Raw genomic sequence first — 23,095 nt, 5'->3', positions numbered from 1 at the left:
GTTAATCTTTAAGTTTCTTATGTCTGCATTGCAGCTATCTCTCACAAGCCTTAAAACGTGCTAGCCTTGAATAACCTTTCCTCCTCTCCCCCTACACCCCAATACCATCCTTTTAATCTGGCATATTCTTAACTTATTCTTAACTTTAGGTGTCTTTTAGATACACCTTCCCCTAGGGAGCTGTTTCTGATAATTTAAGACTGGGTTGTGTATCTCTCCTGTGTACTTCCTTAGCCTGCAACATTTCTTCATCACAATACTTATTATAGTATATTTTAATTATTTATTGAGTTGTTTATATTCCCCACCAGATTGTAGGCTCTTTGACATCAAAGACCCTGGTTATCTTGTTCATCATTGCATCCTTAACATTTATAAGAGATTGGTGCATAATGTGAATGTTGAATGAATGAATAAATGAGTCTCATTATACTATAATGTTAATAAAGGTAAGATTAGAAAAAAACCCAGCATAATCCTCTAAAATATAGTGAGAATTAAGTTTAGTAAAACCTATATTTTTGATGGCCATTTTTCTTATTTTTCCCAGAATATTGTGTTTAAAAGTATTCTACCCAAGTCTCAGATAATATATCACAATATATAATTTATAAACATTTTCAACACATTTATGAAAATAAGATATCATTCTTAAGTGATTTGTTCAAGGGCTGGGGAAATCAGTTTTTATTATATTAAGTTACCTATTATTTACTCATGTATTGTTTTGGTCCATTCAGGGATAACATGTAAGATATACTTAAAGTTATTCATTTTGATCTGATAACAGTGTATATATTATTTTTAATCTGAGTAAATACAAACGGTTGATCATAAGATTGACCAAGAACACTCTAGTCTTTGAGTTTTACAATTAAATTTTACACATACTTGTCTTACATATTTTATTTATCACTTAGAGAAGTGCCTAATATCAGGGTAATATTTTTCTTTTCTTTTTTTTTTTTTTTTTGAGACGGAGTCTCACTCTGTTGCCCAGGCTGGAGTGCAGTGATGTGATCTCAGCTCACTGCAAGCTCTGCCTCCTGGGTTCACGCCATTCTCCTGCCTCGGCCTCCCGAGTAGCTGGGACTACAGGCGCCTGCCGCCACGCCTGGCTAATTTTTTGTATTTTTAGTAGAGACGGGGTTTCACCATGTTAGCCAAGATGGTCTCGATCTCCTGACCTCATGATCCACCTGCCTCAGCCTCCCAAAGTGCTGGGATTACAGGCGTGAGCCACAACACCCGGCCCAGGGTAATATTTTTCATTTACATAATTCCCAGAACATAAAGCAGTAAAACATTTTATGTGTGCTCTAAAATATAGATGTTAAAATCATATAGAAATTACACATAATTCATATTATTAAGACTATTTAGAATTAGCATTGCAAAATTGATTATCTTTTTCCTAATCTACCTAACTAATGCTTTGAAAAAAGCAATCCTCTTTTCTGTGGCTATCTAGGGTTCGTCAAAACTCAGAAATGACAAATATCATTGCAATTTCATAAGAAAGTGCCTCATATTGATGGAAGGTATCCATTTCAACTTAGTAGAAATTTCTATTACCAACTTCATCAAAAATATTTTCTGCAAATCCTCTCCAAGTTCTGCTATCCAATTTTTCATTAGATGATAAAGCTAAGTGCTTTCTTTTAAATCTCCAAAAGCTCTACTTCTTTAAAGCTAACTTAATTTCTAGAAAAATAATATACTTTTTGAAAATTGCTCTTTAATGTCATAACTTTAAATCCCATTCCCAATAGAAGAAATAATTAAAACAAGTTTTCTAATAATAAACATGTGTACTCCATTTTGTAGCATTATACCTACCATTATAGATAACTTAAACAACCAACAAACCCACATAGACATATGTAAGGTGCAAAAACTCATATGTATGGACATACCTTTGCTCTTGTATCAAACTTTTCTGCCACAGTGGGTTTACAGGAGATATTGTGAACAGTTATTCCCCCAAATGGAACTATTCCTTGTGATGGAATAATATTAATGATAGGCAAAAGACTCTGACTACAAACCTGTAATAGAAAATTTGCAGAAATGCTACATTATTCTTTAAAATTATAGTTTCAAAGCTTTCATAGGAAAGCCTCCATGCCACTACCTAGAGAGAAGATCTCCAGGCACAGGACATAAAATGATTTTGTAATAGTGTTGGAAAATACCAAAGGTACAAATAGTTTGGACTAAAACAAGAAATCGCAACCCTATCCAAGAAAACAGAACCTTCAATAGTGACAACTTCCAATTCAAATAGGATGCTGAAGTTTATTATCTGGAGTGCTTTCAAGACAGCAAAATTTATAAAGATGATATTTCTGTTCGAGAAGATGATAACATTCTAGATACTACTTTTGAGAGTATGTCTTTCCCTGATCCTAAAAACTCAAAATAATGTTAGTGAGGAGGTAGGATGATGAAGTAATCTCTTGTTTATTTCCTTGACAGAAAGCCTAATGTCTAAGATATCATTTTGATCTTCAGAAAAGTTCTAAGTAACATATCAATTATTTATTTTATGGATTTTCACAGGCCAATTTAAACCTATTTACCATGCTTTAAGCGAGAATAATTTAAAGGAAAAATGGCCAAGAGATTTTTGGGACTAAAGGAACAAATAGACTATGTAGGTAAGAATTAATTCTAAAGCAGCAGAGTAGAAAAGATCATCCTCATTTTTCAGTTTTGCTAAAGACTTAACTTGGGCAGAAAAAGACACATTAATGTAAAGCTTGAATGAAAAATCTCAAATGCTAACCTCTATTACTATTACTGGGAGGGGAAGCTGGTCTTACTACATTTTTCAATTTAAAAAAAAATCACCACTTTGCTCCTCTTTCCATTCAAATCAGGAGCAACAACCATAAACATACTCTCTCCAGAATGGCCTCGATCTAGTTCCCAGGTGCTACCATCATGGCCCTGATTACAGAGTGAAATGAAAAGGAAAATCATATAACTAAATATGGAGTGTAACATTAATTAATAATGTATATTTTAAAACTTAAACATCTATTTTTTCAATAAAACCAAATAACAGAAAGAATAAAAGGGAAAAGAGAAGAAACAGAGAGGCTAAGGAAGGTAGTGAGAAAAATTGTTCTTACAAGAAATTAAGAGGACAAACTAGATGAACTATACTCAGATAAATTTCATGTGAAGTATCTAAAAATTAGCAACAGTGAAGAATAAAGTATTAACTTCATAGCATTATGACCGTGTCATCTGATCCAAATAAGAAATTACCAACATCCTATGTTACCTTGAAATAAGCATGGTTTTGTCCTACATTTTGAAGAATGGCTTTCCTCCAAGTTGTTAAACCTTGAGGGAAATTACGAAAGAGTATCCTTGGCTGCAAAAGTTAAACCTTGGTGCGAACAAGCTAATAACGAGAGGAGGAAAGAAAAAATACAATTGAATTAATGGTAAATAAAATACTCTGTTTAATTGTTTTGGTCACAAAAATATTCTAATTCTGAATCTATATTAACCAAAGATATAAATACTAAAAGAAAATAAAATAAAAATTATAATACTCCTATATTCTTTATTATGTTCTAACATGCAAAATAAATCACAAATCAGGATTTTGTATGTTAGTTTTGATGAAAAAGTACCCAAGGTATAATAACTTTATTTTCCAAAATTTAAACTAAATCTGTGATAATCTAGTTAAGATGGGGTAATAAAATCATAGGAGATATTTTATTTAGATATTTTGGCTGTAATAGTAACTAAATATTTAGATATTTAGAATTTAGATATTTAGATATTTTTAGGTAAAATATCTAGATACTGGTAGTAATCATAAATAATGGGGATAATAGTAATAATGTTATTGTGTACCCAGTATTAACCAGATACATGATTAATTTTTACTTACATTTCCACCACGGTCTACCAGTCCAGAAGGTGCTCAGAGGGAAGCTAGACTATGCTTATGTTATCCATCTTTAAATACACAGAGCCTATATGGGGCCTAGTACAGTGTATGGGCTCAATAAATAAATGTTAAATGAATGAATGGATGGTACTATCACATTTTACAGTGGAAGAAACCAAAATTTAGGGTGATTAAGTACTTTGTCTAAGTCATACAATGATTACATAACATTCGCCAGCTCCACAAAACATATGTAGTTTTTAATGTGTCAATCTTGTATGGTCTCTTTACAGTTGAAAAAACTCCTAACTATGAACAAGGAAGTAAAGTCAATTCTTCTCATGGGGAAAGAAGAGAAGGTAATGAAGCTATAAAAAATACATTTTTCACTTTAAGATATGACACAATTTTTTTCAGCTTCATAGTGACTTTTAAAATAAAAAGTGTTACCAGATTTTGTGGAGTGCTTAAGAGAAAGGAAAATGAATGGAATATTTAAAATATACCCCAAAACTAGGTAAGGCAAGAAGAGTAAGATAATTCTATTAAGAAAGCAGATCCAGGACTAAGAATTGTGTAGATTAATCACTGAAAGGGATCTTAGACAGCATCTACACAACTATGTACAAGGTGTTACCACGTGCAGTGCAAAAGGAAAGAGTTGAAGGCTCACCTAAGTATGGAAAAGAAGGTGCCAAATGAAATTATTCAGGCATGTTTCTACTAGAAGTCTACTCATGGGGCTTAATATACTGATAATGAGCACTTTGCCTATCGAAAAATGGGGATTCACAGAATTACTTAAAGTCAGGACTCCCCCTCCTCATCTCACACAAAGCACCTCACAGAACTAGTGCAACATAGACTGATTTTTGGAAATGTTGCTATCATCCACCTCTTCGATTTTTCAGGAAAGCAAGCAGTAGCCAAAGGGGAACTAGAATCCAAGTTTTCCAACTTCTCATTATGTGTTCTTTATATCAGACCCTATTGTCTTCACTTATGAACTATTGTTATTGTCATAGGTTTTAATATATTCTATAATGACATTTATTTGAAGAATATTATCCAGGTAATTGGAATAATAAATTTTCAAACAAAACTAACAGAAGAGTAAACAGACCAATCAGGCCTTCATATATGAATGACAAACAAATGAATATCTTATTTAATCACTTCATGTTTCTCCACATATACATATGCATGTTATACTTCAATAGAAAGTTTTTTAAAGAATAAAACTAATTTACACATAATGAAAAGCAGTAGGACCCAGCTTATTTTAGGCTTAGAAGAAAAACCATATTGAGTTCTGTCACTTGCCATCACTAAAAGTAGATGAATTTCTCATCTCTTGAGGCTAAAAACTCCTCCACAGCTGAAATATGTAAGAGTATCATCATGTCCTAGAAATATAGACGGGGTTTAGTAAAAGAGCATTTGGTTTCTTTAATATTTCTAAGAACATTGAGTGGGAAATTTGGTACACACGTAAAATCATGCTTGGTGATTGAGTCATGAAGTTAAGACCCTCTGGACTGTACCAGAAAAAGGTTAAAATTGCATATTACAGCTTTCCCTTTACTCACATTTTTAATCTATCAAGTATATTCTCTGAAAATATTTTTTGTGTCTCTTAATAAAATAATTTCATTTCAATGGCTCCCATGATGATATTACATATTTATAGAGGCTCTAACAAAAAAACTAGTACTGTTGCATGAAAGTCTTGGGTTTTACAGTTAATTCTAGATACAGGTAACTATACACACCAGTGTATACCCAACCAATTCATAGCCCTCAAAACAAAAACCATGTTCAAGGAAAATAATTACATGTGCAACACATTTTAGCTTCAATGCATTTCCTTGAAAGACATGAAGAATAAACTCTCCTTTTTCTGGAGAACTGAAGCCCTGCTGCCATGTTACTTCACATTCCAGTGAGGAGTATGCTTCAACAGTGCCTACAGAAAATGCAGAGAGAAAATAAGACATTTTCCACATTTTATTTATTTTTGTTAATATCCAAAGTAAGAGTTAAGGTAAAAATGTGATTGCATTAAATAAATTATTAAAATTAAACTCCAAAAACAGAAAAATGCTAAGTGAGATATTATCAAATGAGTATTGACCTATAGGGTTTGATTAAAATAGAAAATGCATGCCTTATTTTTCAATTTTAATAGGCAAATAAAATATATGAAAAATATGCCAATATTTGGAAAACAATAGAGAATTTAACAATGAAGCGAACACTCTATGATTAGAGATAAATTTACATATAAACAGTAGAAAATCATTTGTGATTCCTAACCAAATTGCCCACACCACATGTTTCCTGACATTCTGGAATACTTGTCAGTATCATTCATTCAGCTTTCAGAAGGAAGAATTATCATTACCAGAGAATTTTTTTGAAATACATACATCCATAGAGATGTAGCTTCTGATTTAGCTATCAGTAATTAACACATTGCTATAATTCAAATACACTGAGAACTCATGTGGTATCAGGTACATTTGGTGTGAGCTGATTTATCTGTTTAAATTCATCATTTCCTTTGGAGAAAGGAAAATATTACTTAATGGAAACAATAACTTAGATGTTCTTCCTTCCTTCGGAAAGGGAGAAGCCCCTGAGATTCAAAGGCACAGGATACTGAATGAAAGAAATCAATTACCATCACAAGAAAACTTTGCCTTGGGTCAGGTTGACTGTCATGGAATGGAAGTTTTCTAAATCTTAAAAACTATATACTGCCTACCTCCCTCTTAGTTTTGCAGTGGCCATATAGGTAGATAACAACATATGTACAGGAAGTAACATAGTGTATGATGCCCGGAAAACACCCAATATCAGATATTTTTAATACTTTTGAATGCCAACACTGTGTTAGGCACATTAATTTATAAAAAGAAGAGAACTGGTTGTGGAAGTGCCATCAGTTTAATAAGGGTCCATCAAGATTACATTTGAATGTAAATAACAAAAAGTCCTGCTTCAGTGGGTTAGGTAGATAAGAGTTTATCTTATGCAATTAAAATCCCAAGGATGGGTATTGCAGATCTGTCTTAACAGGTTGACAACGCCTTCAAAGACCAGTGAGCTCCTGCTAGCTTCCTATATTAACATTCCTTATCATGTGGCCTTCCTCAGTGTAAAAAGGTATCATATATCATGGTGGTTAAAAGAACACAAATTTGAATTCCCAGGCAAGATGGCCGAATAGGAACAGCTCTGGTCTGTAGCTCCCAGCAAGATCAGTGGAGAAGGTGGGTGATTTCTGCATTCCCAACTGAGGTATCCGTTTCATCTCATTGGGACTGGTTAGAAAGTGGGTGCAGCCCACAGAAGGCAAGCCGAAGCAGGGTGGGGTGTCACCTCACCTGGGAAGCACAAGTGGTCAGGAAACTCCCTCCCCTAGCCAAGGGAAGCCATGACGGACCTTGCCATGAGAGATGGTGCATTCCAGCCCAGACACTACACTTTCCCCATGGTATTTGCAACCCACAGACCAGGAGATTCCCTCAGGTGCCTACGCCACCAGAGCCCTAGGTTTCAAGCACAAAACTGGGTGGCCATTTGGGCAGACACCAAGCTAGTTGCAGTTTTTTTTCATACCCCAGTGGCACCTGGAATGCCAGTGAGACAGAACAGTTTTCTCCCCTGGAAAGGGGGCTGATGCCAGGGAGCCAAGTGGTCTCACTCAGCGGATCCTACTCCCACAGAGCCCAGCAAGCTAAGATCCATTGGCTTGACATTCTCACTGCCAGCACAGCAGTATGAAATCGACCTGGGACACTTGAGTTTAGTAGGGGGAGGGGCGTCTGCCATTATTGAGGCTTGAGGAAGCTGTTTTCCCCTTACAGTGTAAAATAAGCCTCCACGAACTTCGGACTGGGCGGAGCTCACTGCAGCACTGCAAAGCTGCTGTAGCCAGACTACTTCTCTAGATTCCTCCTCTCTGGGCAGAGCATCTCTGAAGGAAATGCAGCAGCCCCAGTCAGGGACTTATAGATAAAACTCCAATCTCCCTGGGACAGAGCACCTGGGGAAAGGGGCAGCTGTGGGCACAGCTTCAGCAGACTTAAACGTTCCTGCCTGCCGGCTCTGAAAAGAGCAGCAGATCTCCCAGCACAGTGCTCGAGCTCTGCTAAGGGACAGACTGCCTCCTCAAGTGGGTCCCTGACCCTCGTGCCTGCTGACTAGAAGACACCTCCCAGCAGGGGTCAACAGACACCTCATGCAGGAGAGCTCAGGCTGGCTTCTGGTGGGTGCCTCTCTGGGACAAAGCTTCCAGAGGAAGGAGCAGGCAGCAATTTGGCTGTTCTGCAGCCTCCGCTGGTGATACCAAGGCAAACAGGGTCTGGAGTGGACCCCCAGCAAACTCCAGCAGACCTGCAGAAGAGGGGCCTGACTGTTAGAAGGACAACTAACAAACAGAAAGCAATAGTACCAACATCAACAAAAAGGACGACCACACAAAAACTGCATCCGAAGGTCACCAACAGCAAAAACCAAAGCTATATAAATCCATGAAGACGAGAAAAAATCAGCTCAAAAAGGCTGAAAATTCCAAAAACCAGAAAGCCTCCTCTCCTCCAAAGGATCACAACTCCTCGCCAGCAAGGGGACAAAACTGGATGGAGAATGAGTTTGACCAATTGACAGAAGTAGGCTTCAGAAGGTAGATAATAAACTCCTCTGAGCTAAAGGAGCATGTTCTAACCCAATGCAAGGAAGCTAAGAACCTTGATGAAAGGTTAGAGGAACTGTTAACTAGAATAACCAGTTTAGAGAAGAACATAAATGACCTGATGGAGCTGAAAAACACAGCATGAGAACTTTGTGAAGCATACACAAGTATCAACAGCTGAATCCATCAAGCAGAAGAAAGGATATCAGAGTTTGAAGATCAACTTACGAACACAAGATTAGAGAAAAAAGAATGAAAAGGAACAAACAAAGCCTCCAAGAAATATGAGACCATGTGAAAAGACCAAACTTACATTTGATTGGTGTACCTGAAAGCAACGGGGAGAATGGAACCAAGTTGGAAAACAGATGATATTATCCAAGAGAACTTCCCCAACCTAGCAAGACAGGCCAACATTCAAATTCAGGAAATACAGAGAACACCACAAAGATGCTCCTCAAGAAAAGCAACCCCAAAAGAGCACAAATTCTAAGGTCTTCCTAGTTCAAATTTCAGAACTGGCACTTACTACCTGAGACCATGGGCAATTTCCTTAATTGCTCTGTAGCTCAGTTTAATTACATGTAAAATGGAGATAACAACTGTATTTAACTGAGAGAATCACATTGTGGGGATTAAATAAGCTAATGATGGCAGGGAGAGCCGCTTAAGAGGAAGGGGCAGGACTCCAGGCTGTGTAGAGCCCCGAGGGTTTGGCATGAGAACTGCCACCGTTGAGCATAACTTGGGATCCCCACACTCCAAGGCTTGCAGTGATCCTCTAGAATAATTTAGCCTTTGGGTAACTATTAGACTTGGGCAGAGCAGGACTGTCTTGCTCATAGGACAGGACTAGTCTGATCTGAGCAACTTCCTGTCTACTGTCATTTCCAGTAGCCCTAGTCTGGCCATGCGTGCTTGCACCACAGCCTTGGATGCCTAATCAAGGTGCTTCCTGGGGGCCCTTATCATAGCTCCTTCACTGTCAGACTGTGCCTGACCATCAAGGAACTATAGCAGACCAGCTTCCACTGAAATGTACCAGCCCACCTGCACTCTCCCCCCATCACAGCCTTCCCCTGCCACTTTGCTGGCATGTCACCCACAACTTGTTCCACTGCTTTGCCAGGGCATGTGTGCAGGCAGATCTCCCCTCTCCTCCCCTGCTGGCATTAGTGCCCATGTGCACCCCACCACACCACCACTGCTAGTACAAGTGCATCCCACCACCCTGGCCCCGATGAGGTGCTTTTGACAGCACCCCCAATAGGAATGTTGTGGCCAGCAGACCAGGAACACCTCAGTCCCCCCAGCACGGAGGTTCCTAATCTTGAGGGGCCAGAGAACAAACCTGGGGCCCACTACCAGCTCCAAGAGTTACAGCACACAGCCCAGGAGTGCTGAGATAAGCCTTTGTATATGTACCCAAAACAGGAGCACCCAGATTTATAAAACAGGTTCTTTGAGACCTACAAAGAGACTTAGATAAACACACTAACGGTGGGAGACATCAACATCCCACTGACATTATCAGACAGACCACTGAGGCAGAAAACTAACAAAGATATTTGGGACCTAAACTCAAAAACCTAACCAAATGGACCTAACAGACATATACAGAACTCTCCACTCCCAAACATCAGAGTATACATTTCTCTCATCTGCACATGGCATATACTCTAAAACTGACCACACAATTGGCCATGGAAAAATTATCAGTAAATTAAAAAAAAATCAAACAAAACACCATCAGACCACAGCACAATAAAAATAGAAATCAACACTAAGAAGCTTGCTCAAAACCATATAATTAAATGGAAATTGAACAACTTGCTCCTGAATGACTTTTGGGTAAAAAATGAAATTAAGGAGAAATCAAAAATTTCTTTAGAACTAATGAGAAAAAAAATACAACATAGCAGACTCTCTAGGACACAGCTAATACAATATTAAGCAGAAATTTTATAGTGCTAAACACCCACATTGAAAACTTAGAAAGGTCTCAAATTAACAACCAAACATCACAACTAGAGGAACTAGAAAAACAGCAAACCAACCCCAAAGCTAGCAGAAGACCAGAAATAACCAAAATCACAGCTGAAGTGAATGAAATTGAGACATGGAAAACCATACAAAATATAAACAAATCCATGAACTGGTTATTTGAAGGAATAAATAAGATTGATGGGCCATTAGCTAGAGTAAGAAAGAAAAAAGAGAAGATCCAAATGGATGCAATCAGAAATGATAAAGGGGACATTAACACATACTCCACAAAAATACAAAAAAAAACTTATATTACAAACACTTCTGTACACAAAAATAGAAGGCCTACAAGAAATAGATAAATTCCTGGAAACATACAACATCCCATTATTGAACCAGAAAGAAAGTGAAACTCTGAACAGACCAGTAATGGGTTCTGAAATTTAATCAGTAGTAAAAACCCTACCAACCAGAAAAAGCCCAGAACCAAAAAGATTTACAGCCAAATTCTACCAGATGTATAAAAGCGAGCTGGCACCATTCTTACTGAAACTATTCCAAAAAATTGAGGGGGAGTGACTCCTCCCTAACTCATTCAACAAGATCAGGATCATTCTAATACCAAAACCTGGCAGAAATACAACAAAAAAGAAAACTTCAGGCTAATATCCTTGATGGACATAGATGCAAAAATTCTTAACAAATTACTAGCAAGCCATATCCAACAGCGCATCAGAAAGCTAATCCACCATGTTCAAGTAGGCTTTATCCCAAGAGACACAGGTTGGTTCAACACACACAAATCAATAAATGTAATTCATCACATAAATAGAACTAAAAATAAAAAACACATAATAATCTCAATAGACGCAGAAAAGGCTTTCAATATAATTCCACATCTCTTCATGTTAAAAGCCCTCAATAAACTAGGCATTGAAGAAACACATCTCAAAATAATAAGATCAAAATAATAAGAGCCATCTATGATAAACCCACAGCCAACATCATGCTGAACAGGAAAGAGCTGGAAGTATTTATCTTTAAAATTAGATCAAAACAAGAATTTCTATTCCCACGACTTCTATTCAGTGTAGTGCCATAAGTCCTAGCCAGAGCAATCAAGCAAGAGAAATAAATAAAAGACATCCAAATAGGAAGAGATAAGGTCAAACTATCTCTGTTTTTAGATGATATGATTCTATACCTAGAAAGCCCCATAGTCTCTGCCCAAATACACCTAGATTGGATAAACAACTTCAGCAAAGCTTCAGGATCCACAATCAATGTATAAAAATCAGTAGCTTTTCTATACAACAATGTCTAAGCTGAGAGCCAAATCAGGAATGAGATCCCATTCACAATAGCCTCAAAAGGAATAAAACACCTGGAAATACAGTTAACCAGGGAGGTGAAAGATCTCCACAATGAGAATTACAAAACGTTAGTGAAGGAAATCAATGATGACACAAACAAACAGAAAAATATTCTGTGCTCATGAATTGAAAGAATTAATACTGTTAAAATGACCAAAGCAATGTACAGATTCAATGCTATTCCTATCACACTACCACTGACATTCTTCACAGAATTAGAATACTATTTTAAAATTCATATGGAACCATAAAAAGAGCCCAAATAGCCAAGACAATCCTAACCAAAAGGAACAAACTTGGAGGCATCACATTATCCAACTTCTAGTTATCCATGTACTACAAGAATACAGTAATGAAAACAGCTTGGTACTGGTAGAAAAACAGACACATAGACCAGTGGAACAAACTAGAGAGTCCAGAAATAAAGCCACACATCTACAACTTTCTGATCTTTGACAAAATTGACAAAAACAAGCAACAGGGAAAGGACTCCCTATTCAACAAATAGTGCTAGGATAATTGCCTAGCCATATGCAGAAAATTGAAGTTAGACCCTTTCCTTACATAACATACAAAAATCAACTCAAGATGCCTTACAGATTAAAATGTAAAGCCTAAAACTAAAAATCCTGGAAAATAACCTAATAAAGAGGATTCGGAGATAAGCCCTGGCAAAGATTTCATGATGAAGACACCAAAAGCAATTGCAACAAAAACGAAAACTGACAAATGAGACCTAATTAAACTAAAGAGCTTCTGTACAGCAAAATTAACTATCAACAGAGTAAAAATACAACCTACAGAATGGGAAAAATATTTTCAAACTACGTATCTGACAAAAGTCTAATATTAAAAAATGGGCAAAGGATATGAACAGACATTTCTCAAAATAAGACATTCATGCAGCCAACAAGCATATAAAAATTCTCAACATTGCTAATCATTAGAGAAATGTAAATCAAAACCACAATGAGATACCATCTCACACCAGTTAGAATGTCTATTACTAAAAAGTCAAATAATAACCAATGCTGTTGAGGTTACAAAGAAAACAGAACACTTATACACTGCTGGTGGGAGTTTAAATTCATTCAGCCGCTATGGAAACCAGTTTGGTATTTCTCCAATAATTTAAAAAAGAAATATCATTTGACCCAGCAATCCCATTATTGGGTATATAGCCAAAGGAATATAAATTATTCTACCATAATGACACATGCATTTGTCTGTCACTATTAACCATAGCAAACACACGAAATCAACCTAAACACCCATCAACACTAGACTGGATAAAGAAAAGGTGGTACATATATACCATGGAATACTACACAGCCATAAAAAAGAATGTGATCATGGCCTTTGCAGCAACCTTGACTGTAGCTGGAAGCCATTATCCTAAGCAACGGGAAGAGGAACCAACATCAGATACGGATTTAGCAACGCCTGCCAAAATAAGAGACAGATAAAAACAAATAATTGTTGATGACATAACAAATGCATAATAGGAGCAGAAATAAAGGGTAAAAAAAATTAAATCAGCCAAAAATCTAGAGGAAACTTCATTATATGGAGGTGGCATGTGAATTGTGACATGAAAGATGATCAGGAATTCTGCAGAAAGACAAATCCTGGGGAATATGTAAAAGTCAGGTTACAGAACAGCTTTTTCCTGTTCTTTGGGGTTTGGGGAAGATTGTGATGGGAAGTAATTTCTCCAAAGAAGATTCAGTCCTATAAATAAAGCCATCTCAGTGAGCTGAGAAGAGTTGAAAGCAGTGAAAGAATTATACATCCATATTGACAGGTCAGCTTGAGAAGAATTTTCTCCCTCCATTGAGCACAGTTATATATTTTTTCTTCAGGAATATTAAGTATATCAGGGGTATGGGAAAGAAACTGGATGGCTGTGAAGGAAAACAAAGTATTTCTCTCCAATATATTAAAATTGTTAAATTAAAAATATAGGAGAACACTGGGCCTCAGCCTCTGTTTGCCTGATGTTGGGATGTAAATCCTTCCTTACTGGAGACATCACTTGCTTATTGCCCCAGAGAAGATATCTGGGAGCAGATTTTAGGTGTACATTTAAGATATTCTAGATAAACCTTCTTCAGTTTGTTTGAACAGGTATCAAACAGTGGTTGTTGTATTATCAGCATTCCAGCTATAGGTTCTGACCAACCATCTGATACTGTGCTAAGGTTTAAAAAGCTCAATACCCTATACTTTTCCTTGTATTAATATTTCTCTATTCTAACTAGGGAGGAATGGGCTGGGCTTGCCTTACGGTTGCCATGGTAAAATCTACCTTCTTATATTTTTCTGCCTTTTAAAAGACTGGAACTGCATTCTCCTTTGTCTTAGTATGCTAAGATTTATTGCTGTTTGTTAAAATACTATTTTAATAAGACCTCTAAGCCACTGCCTTGAGAGAGATACTTTTGAACGAGGCCTCTCCTATGTGATCAGTACAGCATGCATCAATAAATTTCTGCTGTTTTTTCTTTTGTTATTCTGACTTTTGTTTTCGAGAGAGTATCTCAGTTAAAAATTCATGAGGATTGGGAAAATAAACTAGATTTTCTCCCCTTCAGCTGGATTGAGCAAGGCTGGGACTGGTAGAGCTGGTACTGCATACAACCAAGGAGTGAGAGAAGTGAGAAAGAGTGGAGTGAATTGATCAAAAACAAGTTCATGGATTGTGTGATTCAAGGTTTTAGTAAGGATAAAGATAAAAAAGAGAAAAACAAAACAAAACAAGCAGAAGCATGAACAATACCCACAGAAAAAGTCAAATTAGAAGTGAATTCTGTCTTAGAAAATATCAGTCCACTCTTGGCCAGGCACGGAGCCTCATGCCTGTAATCCCAGCACTTTGAGAGGCCGAGGCAGGCGGATCACATGAGGTCAGGAGTCCGAGACCAGCCTGACCAACATGGAGAAACCCCGTCTCTACTAAAAAATACAAAATTAGCCGGGCGTAGTGGTGCGTGCCTGTAATCCCAGCTACTTGGGAGTATTGAGGCAGGAGAATCGCTTGAACCCGGGAGGTGGAGGTTGCAGTGAGCTGAGATGATGCCACTGCACTCCAGCCTGGGCAACAACAGTGAAACTTTGCCTCAAAAATAATAAAAAAGAAAATATCAATCCACTCTTATATTCTCCCCTTACAATATCCACTATCAAACACAAACACAAAACCTATCATGCCTCAGGGAAGAAGGACAAAGACAATATAAATTTTAATTTGGAATTATTCATTTCAGTTTATAAAAATATAGAGAGAGGCATATGATTAAATGTATTGTCCAGGATGCAAAACTGATATAGCACAAGAAAAATAGCTTGGTAAAAAGTCACTTTCTCTTTATAAAATGGTAAAAACAATATGAAATTGAGTAATCATAATATAAATATTCTGAGGAAAGGAACATAAGCAAAACTGTATATGCTACAAATTACAAACACTTTTTTCAATGCTATATGAGATAGATTTGAGGATTATATTTTTGTATTCTTAAAAAGAACTTAAGTACTAATAGCATTACTTACACAAAAATTTTATTTGAAATTAAATATCTTTGTGTGTTTGTACCTTGGTAATTGTTTGGTTAAAAATTATAAGAGGTGTCATGAGCAACCAAAGAAAATAAAAGCAAATGTAAAAACCTCTCCTGTAAAAATAAGAGTTCTAAAGACCACAAGAAGCATAACTGGTACTCCAGCTTATAATATCATAATTCCACTTCTCTTGAATCGAGAAATATTAATACGAGGAGAAGTATAGGGTAGTGAGCTTTTTAACACTCTTAGCACAATATCAGATGGTTGGTCAGCACCTGTAGCTGGAATGCTGATAATACAACAACCACTGTTTGATACCTGTTCAGACAAACGGAAGAAGGTTTATCTAAAATATCTTAAATGTATAGAAATATGTTCTTTCTTCTCTAATTACTCTCTCAGCATTTCAATAGATTGAGGCAGGATCCAGTATTTTCAGTATTATAATTTATAAAGAGCTCGGTCAAGTGAATCTGTGAAATATTGATGAAAGTATATTTCAGATACTTAACAAATTATGATCTAGAATGGTGTTAAATCAATCCACTTTAATAAGAAGATTAAATAGCTGTGTCAGTGATCTCCAAACCTAATGAAGGAACTGTCCTATGCTTCCACTTGTTAAATTTGTCAAAATCTCTATCTACACATCCACACTAAAATTAAGTGCATTTAATTTAATACTTAAGATTGTTTTTATAACACTCCCTGTTACAAGCACTTTTAGAGCTATGTAAAATGCTGATTTGGAAATGACTGATATTCACAAGAAAATATGTTTAAGGCAAGATTTCTACAAACCAGGACTCGTCTGAAATATGAAGTATAGTATATTTCTATTTAGACCCTAAATAATTACTGTTGCTAAATTAGACTTAAAGAGGGAGGGAGAGAGAAGGGGAAGGGAACTAGAAAGGGAACAAAGGAGGGAGGAAAGATGGAAGGAAACAGGGAGCAAGGGTTTTCTAATGAGGATGGATGGAAAGGTGCAGGATAGGTTATTACTCTGAGGATCGTTTCAGGAAAAAATTCCGAACAGATTTAGAAAATTTTCGTAATAAAATGGCTATCCATTTATTTGGCACCTACTCTTTGCCAGGCATTAGAGAAGTTTCTCACACATTTAATCTTTGAGATGCAGTCATCTCTCCATTTTACAGATGAGGAAACTTGTATTCATAGAGCACTTTGCTTAAGTTAAAATAGCTAGTGAGCAGCTAAGATTATCCAGTCTGTTTTACTTTCCATTCATGCAAAATTGGACTTCGGCTGTTATAAAGCACCAAATGGGTCACTATTGATACAAAGATCCAGCCTTTTCATCTAGCTGGAAAGGCATGACATGTACATAAAACAAAGATACCGTATTGATCATTCAACTTCTAAATTGCAATCTTATTTTCTAAATGATAGCTTGTGCCATCATGAGGTCCTCACAGCACATCACAAGGATGTTTGCCAAATTTGATAGGCTACTAAATAAGTCACAGTTATGAGTGTTCATGTTATAGCGGGTACACTATGTGGAATTATAGACTCCAGGGAATGGCGGAAACAAGGTTAAGAGGATGGTTCACAAATACAGGGCACATCAAAAATGTTATATCTGAGATTGTCTTCTATTAATTAAAAATCATCTAATTTCGTTTTAAGTTCTTAATTTTATTAATTGGATTTTATGAGTTGTATCAAATATTGGCTATAAGTAATTTCTAGATCTTTCTAAAAGAATTCATACTAGAAAAATGTCATTCTGAATCATAGATTATCATCATTATCTAACTAAAACTAAACAAAATTTATTTTATCCATAAGTATCTGTGATGATCAATTTTATTTGTCAACTGCTCCAGGCTGTAGGGCTCAGTTATTTGGTTAAACTCCAGTCCAGATGTTGTTGTGAAAGTGTTTTTTTAGATGTAATTAACACTTAAATCAGTAGGCTTTTTGAAACAGTTAATTGACAAAGACTGTATACATTGAAGGTGTACAACATAATGATTTGATATGCATATATAGTATAATAATTATCACAGTTCATTAACATGCAGATTACCTTTCATAATGTGGGTGGGTCTCATCCAATTATTCGAAAGCCTTAACAGAAAAGACTGATGTCCCAGGAGGAATAATAAATCCTGCCTCCAGAATGCCTTTGGACTCAAGACTCCACCATCAACTCTTCCCTGTATCTCCAATCTACCACCCTACCCTGCAAATTTCAAACTTGCCAGGCCACACAACCACACAACCTGTGAGCCAGAACCAGTTCCTTAAAATGTCTCTCTCTTTATCTCTCTCTCTCTGTCTCTCTCCCTGTTGGTCTGTTTCTCTGGAGAACCCTAATAAGGGTTCCATATTTCCAAATCATATTATATCTGTAAAAATAAATACCCCTGATGACAGTATCTGATTTACTTCTATACTCTTGGCACCAGTACACAGTACACACTCAATAAATAATTAATACCAGAATACATGAATACATGAAAAAATAAATGTCTAAATCAAACAAACAATAAACTGTTACCTTTAGCTGGACAAATAGAAAATGCTATCCCACTTCCTGTGTTTACGGGTTGCCATTGAAACTGAGCACAACAATTCTGAAGATTATACAGTCTAACTGTCCCCCGAAAACATGTTTTCATGAAGAAGCTTCGTGGTCTCAATACTAGCTCATTAGAAGATAGCTCAAGTGTTACTAGCTGGACAACTGCCATCACTAGGATGTGTCCACTGGGTACATTGTTCACTGTAAAGGTGAAAGACCTGTAATGCAGCAAAAGCATCCAAATTTAACTGATAATAGCTATTTGTGATTATGGAATTCAGCTACATGTAAAATGCACATAGCATTGATTAACATCCACAGTTCTTAGCATGTAATACTTTAATTATGAAAGATAATTAGATTGCTACTAAACTATCAATCTATATATCTAAAAATTGATGCAGATATAGCTTCTATGTTTGGAGAACAAATATACAATACAATTATTCAAGCAAATAAATACATATTCTACAAAAGTACACTTTGATTCTAACAAACAGAAATTCAAAAATAATTCCTACTTCCAAAATTTTCCAGTGGTGGGAGATTCAAATATCATTGAAATATAAGTACTGGATGTAGGTGGAATCACATGAAAATTGGTTGGTCTTCCAAAGTTCTTCTAAATCAGTATCTAACTGGAGCAAAACATGCATAGGTAGCATATTAATAACATGAAGTAGATGAGTATTTGGAGAGTTCACACAAATATCACCAAAGTTAAGGACAGAAGGCCCTGAAAAAAAATGAAAAGTATTTTGTTAAGTTTAAAGATGGCAAATGAGTTCATTTACTTTTTAAGTTTTCAAAATATATTTTGATTAACCAATTTGTGTAAAAATGAAATTTTAAAAAATATTTACAATAATATCAGAAATTATTAAGTAAGCATTTTTTTCTAGATGACCATGATTAAACGTTTGGACATTATTGGCTACAATTCAATATAAATATATTCTAATTATATGGAAAATTATATGACTAAATAAGAACCATTCACTACAACTTAGCACCTTAATTTGCAACACTTCAACACCTCCTCTATTCCCACTAGTGCAAGTATTTTGTTCACTTATCTATAATTTACGGAAACTGGTAAATTTCCCATGACCCATTGCTTAAGTTTTCCCCTTAAAATGCCCAGGATTTTATATCAAAGCAATTTTAATAATTTAAGTTTTGCCCTGCCTTTAACAGCTTAATTTAGTTAAAACTGGCATATAGTAAACTGAACATATTTAAAGTATAGAATTTCATTAGTGTTCATATATGTATACACCTGTGAAACAATCACCACAATAAAGAGTGAACATTCATCACTCCAAAAACTTTGTGCCCCTTTACATTCCTTCTCTACTACCATTCTCCATGTTTTATATGCTGAATTCCCCCCCTAGAGAGAGAATCAGCCCATCCACACCAATCAATCATCCTTTGTCCACATCTCCCTCATGGCCACCTTAACTGTGGTTAGAATGAAATGAGAACCCCCACTTCAGATCATTATAGCCACTACTTCTTTAATCATAATTGTCCTTCAATCACTTGGTGAAAACGGACCTAGAAGGGTATATTGTATAGCACTTCTGCAAGGTTAGAAAGGAGTTTTCACTTGTTCTCCTAACTCACAGTCAGCCCAGATGCCTCATGTCTTTACCTCACACAGGAGGCAGAGCTTGAAGTGAGCCGAGATCACACCACTGCACTCCAGCCTGAGTGACAGAGCAAGACTCCGTCTCAATAAATAAATAAATAAATGGACAAAGAATTTAAAAGGCATTTCTCCAAAGACTATATATGACATACACAGACATTTCTCTAAGTAAGTACATGAAAATATATTCAACATCTTATTCATTTAGGGAAATGAATATCAAATCCACAATGAGATAACACTTCATACTCACTAGTAGGTCTATAATCAAAAAGACAGAAAATAACAGTGCTGGTGAGAATGTTGAAGAACTTGTAACCCTTATACATTGCTGACAGGATTACAACTTTGTGCAATCACTTTGGAAAACATTTTAGAGGGTTTTTTTTAAGTTAGATATAAATTTATTGTACAGCAATTCCACTCCTAGAAATCAGAGAATTTTATGTGAATGTTCATAGCAGCATTATTGATCATAGCCTCAAACTGAAAACAACTCAATGTCCATCAACTGGGGAATTGCTAAACAAAGTGTGGTATACTCATAAAATGGGGTGCTGTTTCAACAGAAAAAAGACCAAAATATTGATACTACCATGTGGGTGAACCTCAAAAACATTATGCTAAGTGTAAGAAGCAATATATGAAAGACTAGATATTGTATGATTCCATTTATTTTCAGAATAGGCAACTGTGTAGAGACAGAAAGTTGATTAATGGTTGTCTGAGGCAAGGGGTAGAAATAGTAACTGGGCAGGGCACGGTGGCTCACACCTGTAATCCCAGCATTTTGGGAGGCCAAGGCTGGTGGGTCACTTGAGATCAGGAGTTCAAGACCAGCCTGGCCAACACGGTGAAACCCCATCTCAACTAAAAATACAAAAACCTAGCTGGATGTGGTGGTGCTGCACCTGTAATCCCAGCTACTTGAGAGACTGTCAGGAGAATTGCTTGAACCTGGGAGGTGGAGGTTGTAGTGAACCGAGATCACGCCACTGCACTCCAGTCTGAGCAACAGAGTGAGACTCTGTCTCAAAAAAGAAAGAAGAAAGAAAGAAAGAAAGAAAGAAAGAAAGAAAGAAAGAAAGAAAGAAAGAAAGAAAGAAAGGAAGGAAGGAAGGAAGGAAGGAAGGAAGGAAGGAAGGAAGGAAGGAAGGGAGTAACTGCATATGGGCATGAGAGTGATGGCAGCATTCTAAAATTAAATTGCGAAGGTGGTTATATAACTTTAAATTTACTAAAGTTCACTCTGTCAATCATACTTAATAACTATGACTACTCTGAGGACTTCTTATATTTCCAAAGTTGATACTTGCATACTTTAAATTTTATGAAATATAAATTATACTTTAAGAAATCTTTTCTTATAAAAAAAAAAAAAGGCTGTAGTAGGTTTTTGTGTATTCTCACCAACGATTACTTGATGAATTTGCTTTGGTGTCAAAATTAAGCTGCAATCATGTTTTTCCTGCAGTGTGGATGGTTCTGATTTAAGTCCTTTGAGAACCTGTAAAAAATCATATTTTTCCAGAATTATTCATTATTAGCAAAAGCTATTTTAAGAATTCTGGTGGAATAACCAAATGTAAAACACTGCACATGCCTTTCTTCTCACGGACTCTTCCTCCTGAGATGCTATACTCCTGGTGGTTAACAATCGATTCGCTCTGATTGAATTCGCTGCTGAAGACAGCTCCTCTTCTATTTCCACTTCGGAGAGTCAGGGTGACTTTAGACCTGATCCTGGCTCTAAGCCTATGTCTGTATCATCATATGAATACATGCACTCCCTATAAAATTAATAATAATAATAATAATCAGTAATTGAGGTGAAGTCATTCAAAAAATGCATCTGTAAATTCAAGCATTTCCCATAGTGCATATTGCTGCTGCCTCACTCATATCCACTTAACCAGAATGATGCACTAATCCACATAAAATTGTCCTCTGCTGAGGAGATCCCCTTCTCAAACACCTTATCGAGGAAATTATGCTCATGCCTGCCACACCCAAGGACAGCAATGACTGATATGGAACACAAAAGACAAGCCCCTTTGGCTCAAGCCAGCAGCAACTATGTGGTAAAATTTAGCCTCAAGAGACCCTGAGTGTCAACATTATTTGAAACACATTTTTCCTCAGCTCTCACTCCTTCCTTATTCTGCTTCCCTCGTTCTGTACAGGTTTCTCCTGAGAGCACATACTCCATAAATCACAGGCACTGGAATCCCTGTCTCAAGTTCTGCTTCTGGGGAAACCCATCTAAGACAATTCCAAGTCAAAAGGTAACAAAAGAAATAATTGTAGTTAAAGCAGCTCAGTGTTTTGCTTTTATCATGTATTGAAATGTAGTTTACAACATCTAAAATAAAAAAGAAACCAAGGAGTAAAAAAAAAATTCTGACTCTGTGGACACCATGATCTGTTGCATATTTTTTGAGGAACTGAACATTACCTCTCTGCTTGTTTCTTCTGCAAGCGCACACTTCTTAAATATTTAAGATACATTGCATAATAGTTTTCATGTAATTTCTTTTGCTGTTTTTTAAATGTAGTATATGCAAAATCATGATTCACATAGTTAAATCTTGGAACTTTTGTGAAAATTGGCCTGCAATATATTGTTAATATTTTTATATATGCATTTGTTCAATCAGTATTTATTGAGATCCTCCTAGCCAATTTCTATATCAGGTGTTGGGTGTGGAATGGCAAATAGGACAGATTCTAGTCCTTCCCCTCATATGCTCTTCTATATCAAGACATGATTGCATGTAGAACTAGAGCAAAGCCTATTTTTTCTTAATCTAATAAAAAAAAATGCATTGTAAGGTCACTGGGATGTAATGGTGCCTATTCTAAACCCATCTTTGAAGAATTAGTCAGATAGGCAATTTGGACAGTGATAGATTACAGATAAGACTCCAAGAAACTAGATCTGAATCTGACTAGTGTTTCCTTAAAAGTTAACTGTTTTTAGATCATTATGATCAAAATTAGAAAAAAAAGTAGAATAATGAATCTTTTTGCTAAACATGCTACCTCCTTTAAACTTCACAACTTATGAAATAACCATCAACAATAAACCTATATAGAGGAAACAATTCATAAAAGAACTGCGAATTACTTTATATCTAATATCCACTCAACTGGGTTTATGCTCTTCCTTTTTACCCACCATATATTTTCAATAAAAAAAAAAAATGTGCGAGTATTCACACCTTCTGGCTTTGGTCTACCTCAATCTTCAGCAAATGTTCTTAATCATTAGGATATTCACCCTCAATAATTAAAACATAAGTATGGGGGGAGGGGGGAGGGATGGCATTAGGAGATATACCTAATATAA

The 23,095-nt window shown here is 36.2% G+C and overlaps 1 protein-coding gene across 1 annotated transcript in view; it reads right to left on the bottom strand.

Annotated features, from left to right (window-relative positions):
- CFAP47 (cilia and flagella associated protein 47) overlaps positions 1 to 23,095 on the bottom strand; it is a 455,521-nt gene that overhangs the window by 377,419 nt on the left and 55,007 nt on the right. Inside the window, 9 exon segments of the mRNA XM_063634578.1 lie at positions 1,917 to 2,048; positions 3,293 to 3,415; positions 5,752 to 5,882; positions 18,069 to 18,310; positions 18,614 to 18,685; positions 18,687 to 18,828; positions 21,157 to 21,253; positions 21,350 to 21,536; positions 22,202 to 22,357. Of these exon segments, the coding sequence (XP_063490648.1) occupies positions 1,917 to 2,048; positions 3,293 to 3,415; positions 5,752 to 5,882; positions 18,069 to 18,310; positions 18,614 to 18,685; positions 18,687 to 18,828; positions 21,157 to 21,253; positions 21,350 to 21,536; positions 22,202 to 22,357 (1,282 nt within the window).

The sequence above is a fragment of the Symphalangus syndactylus genome, chromosome X (assembly GCF_028878055.3).
Source record: "Symphalangus syndactylus isolate Jambi chromosome X, NHGRI_mSymSyn1-v2.1_pri, whole genome shotgun sequence".
In the NCBI taxonomy this organism is placed as follows: Eukaryota; Metazoa; Chordata; class Mammalia; order Primates; family Hylobatidae; genus Symphalangus; species Symphalangus syndactylus.
Note: the sequence above shows the minus strand (reverse complement) of the source record. Positions and strands in the feature narration are given on the sequence as shown.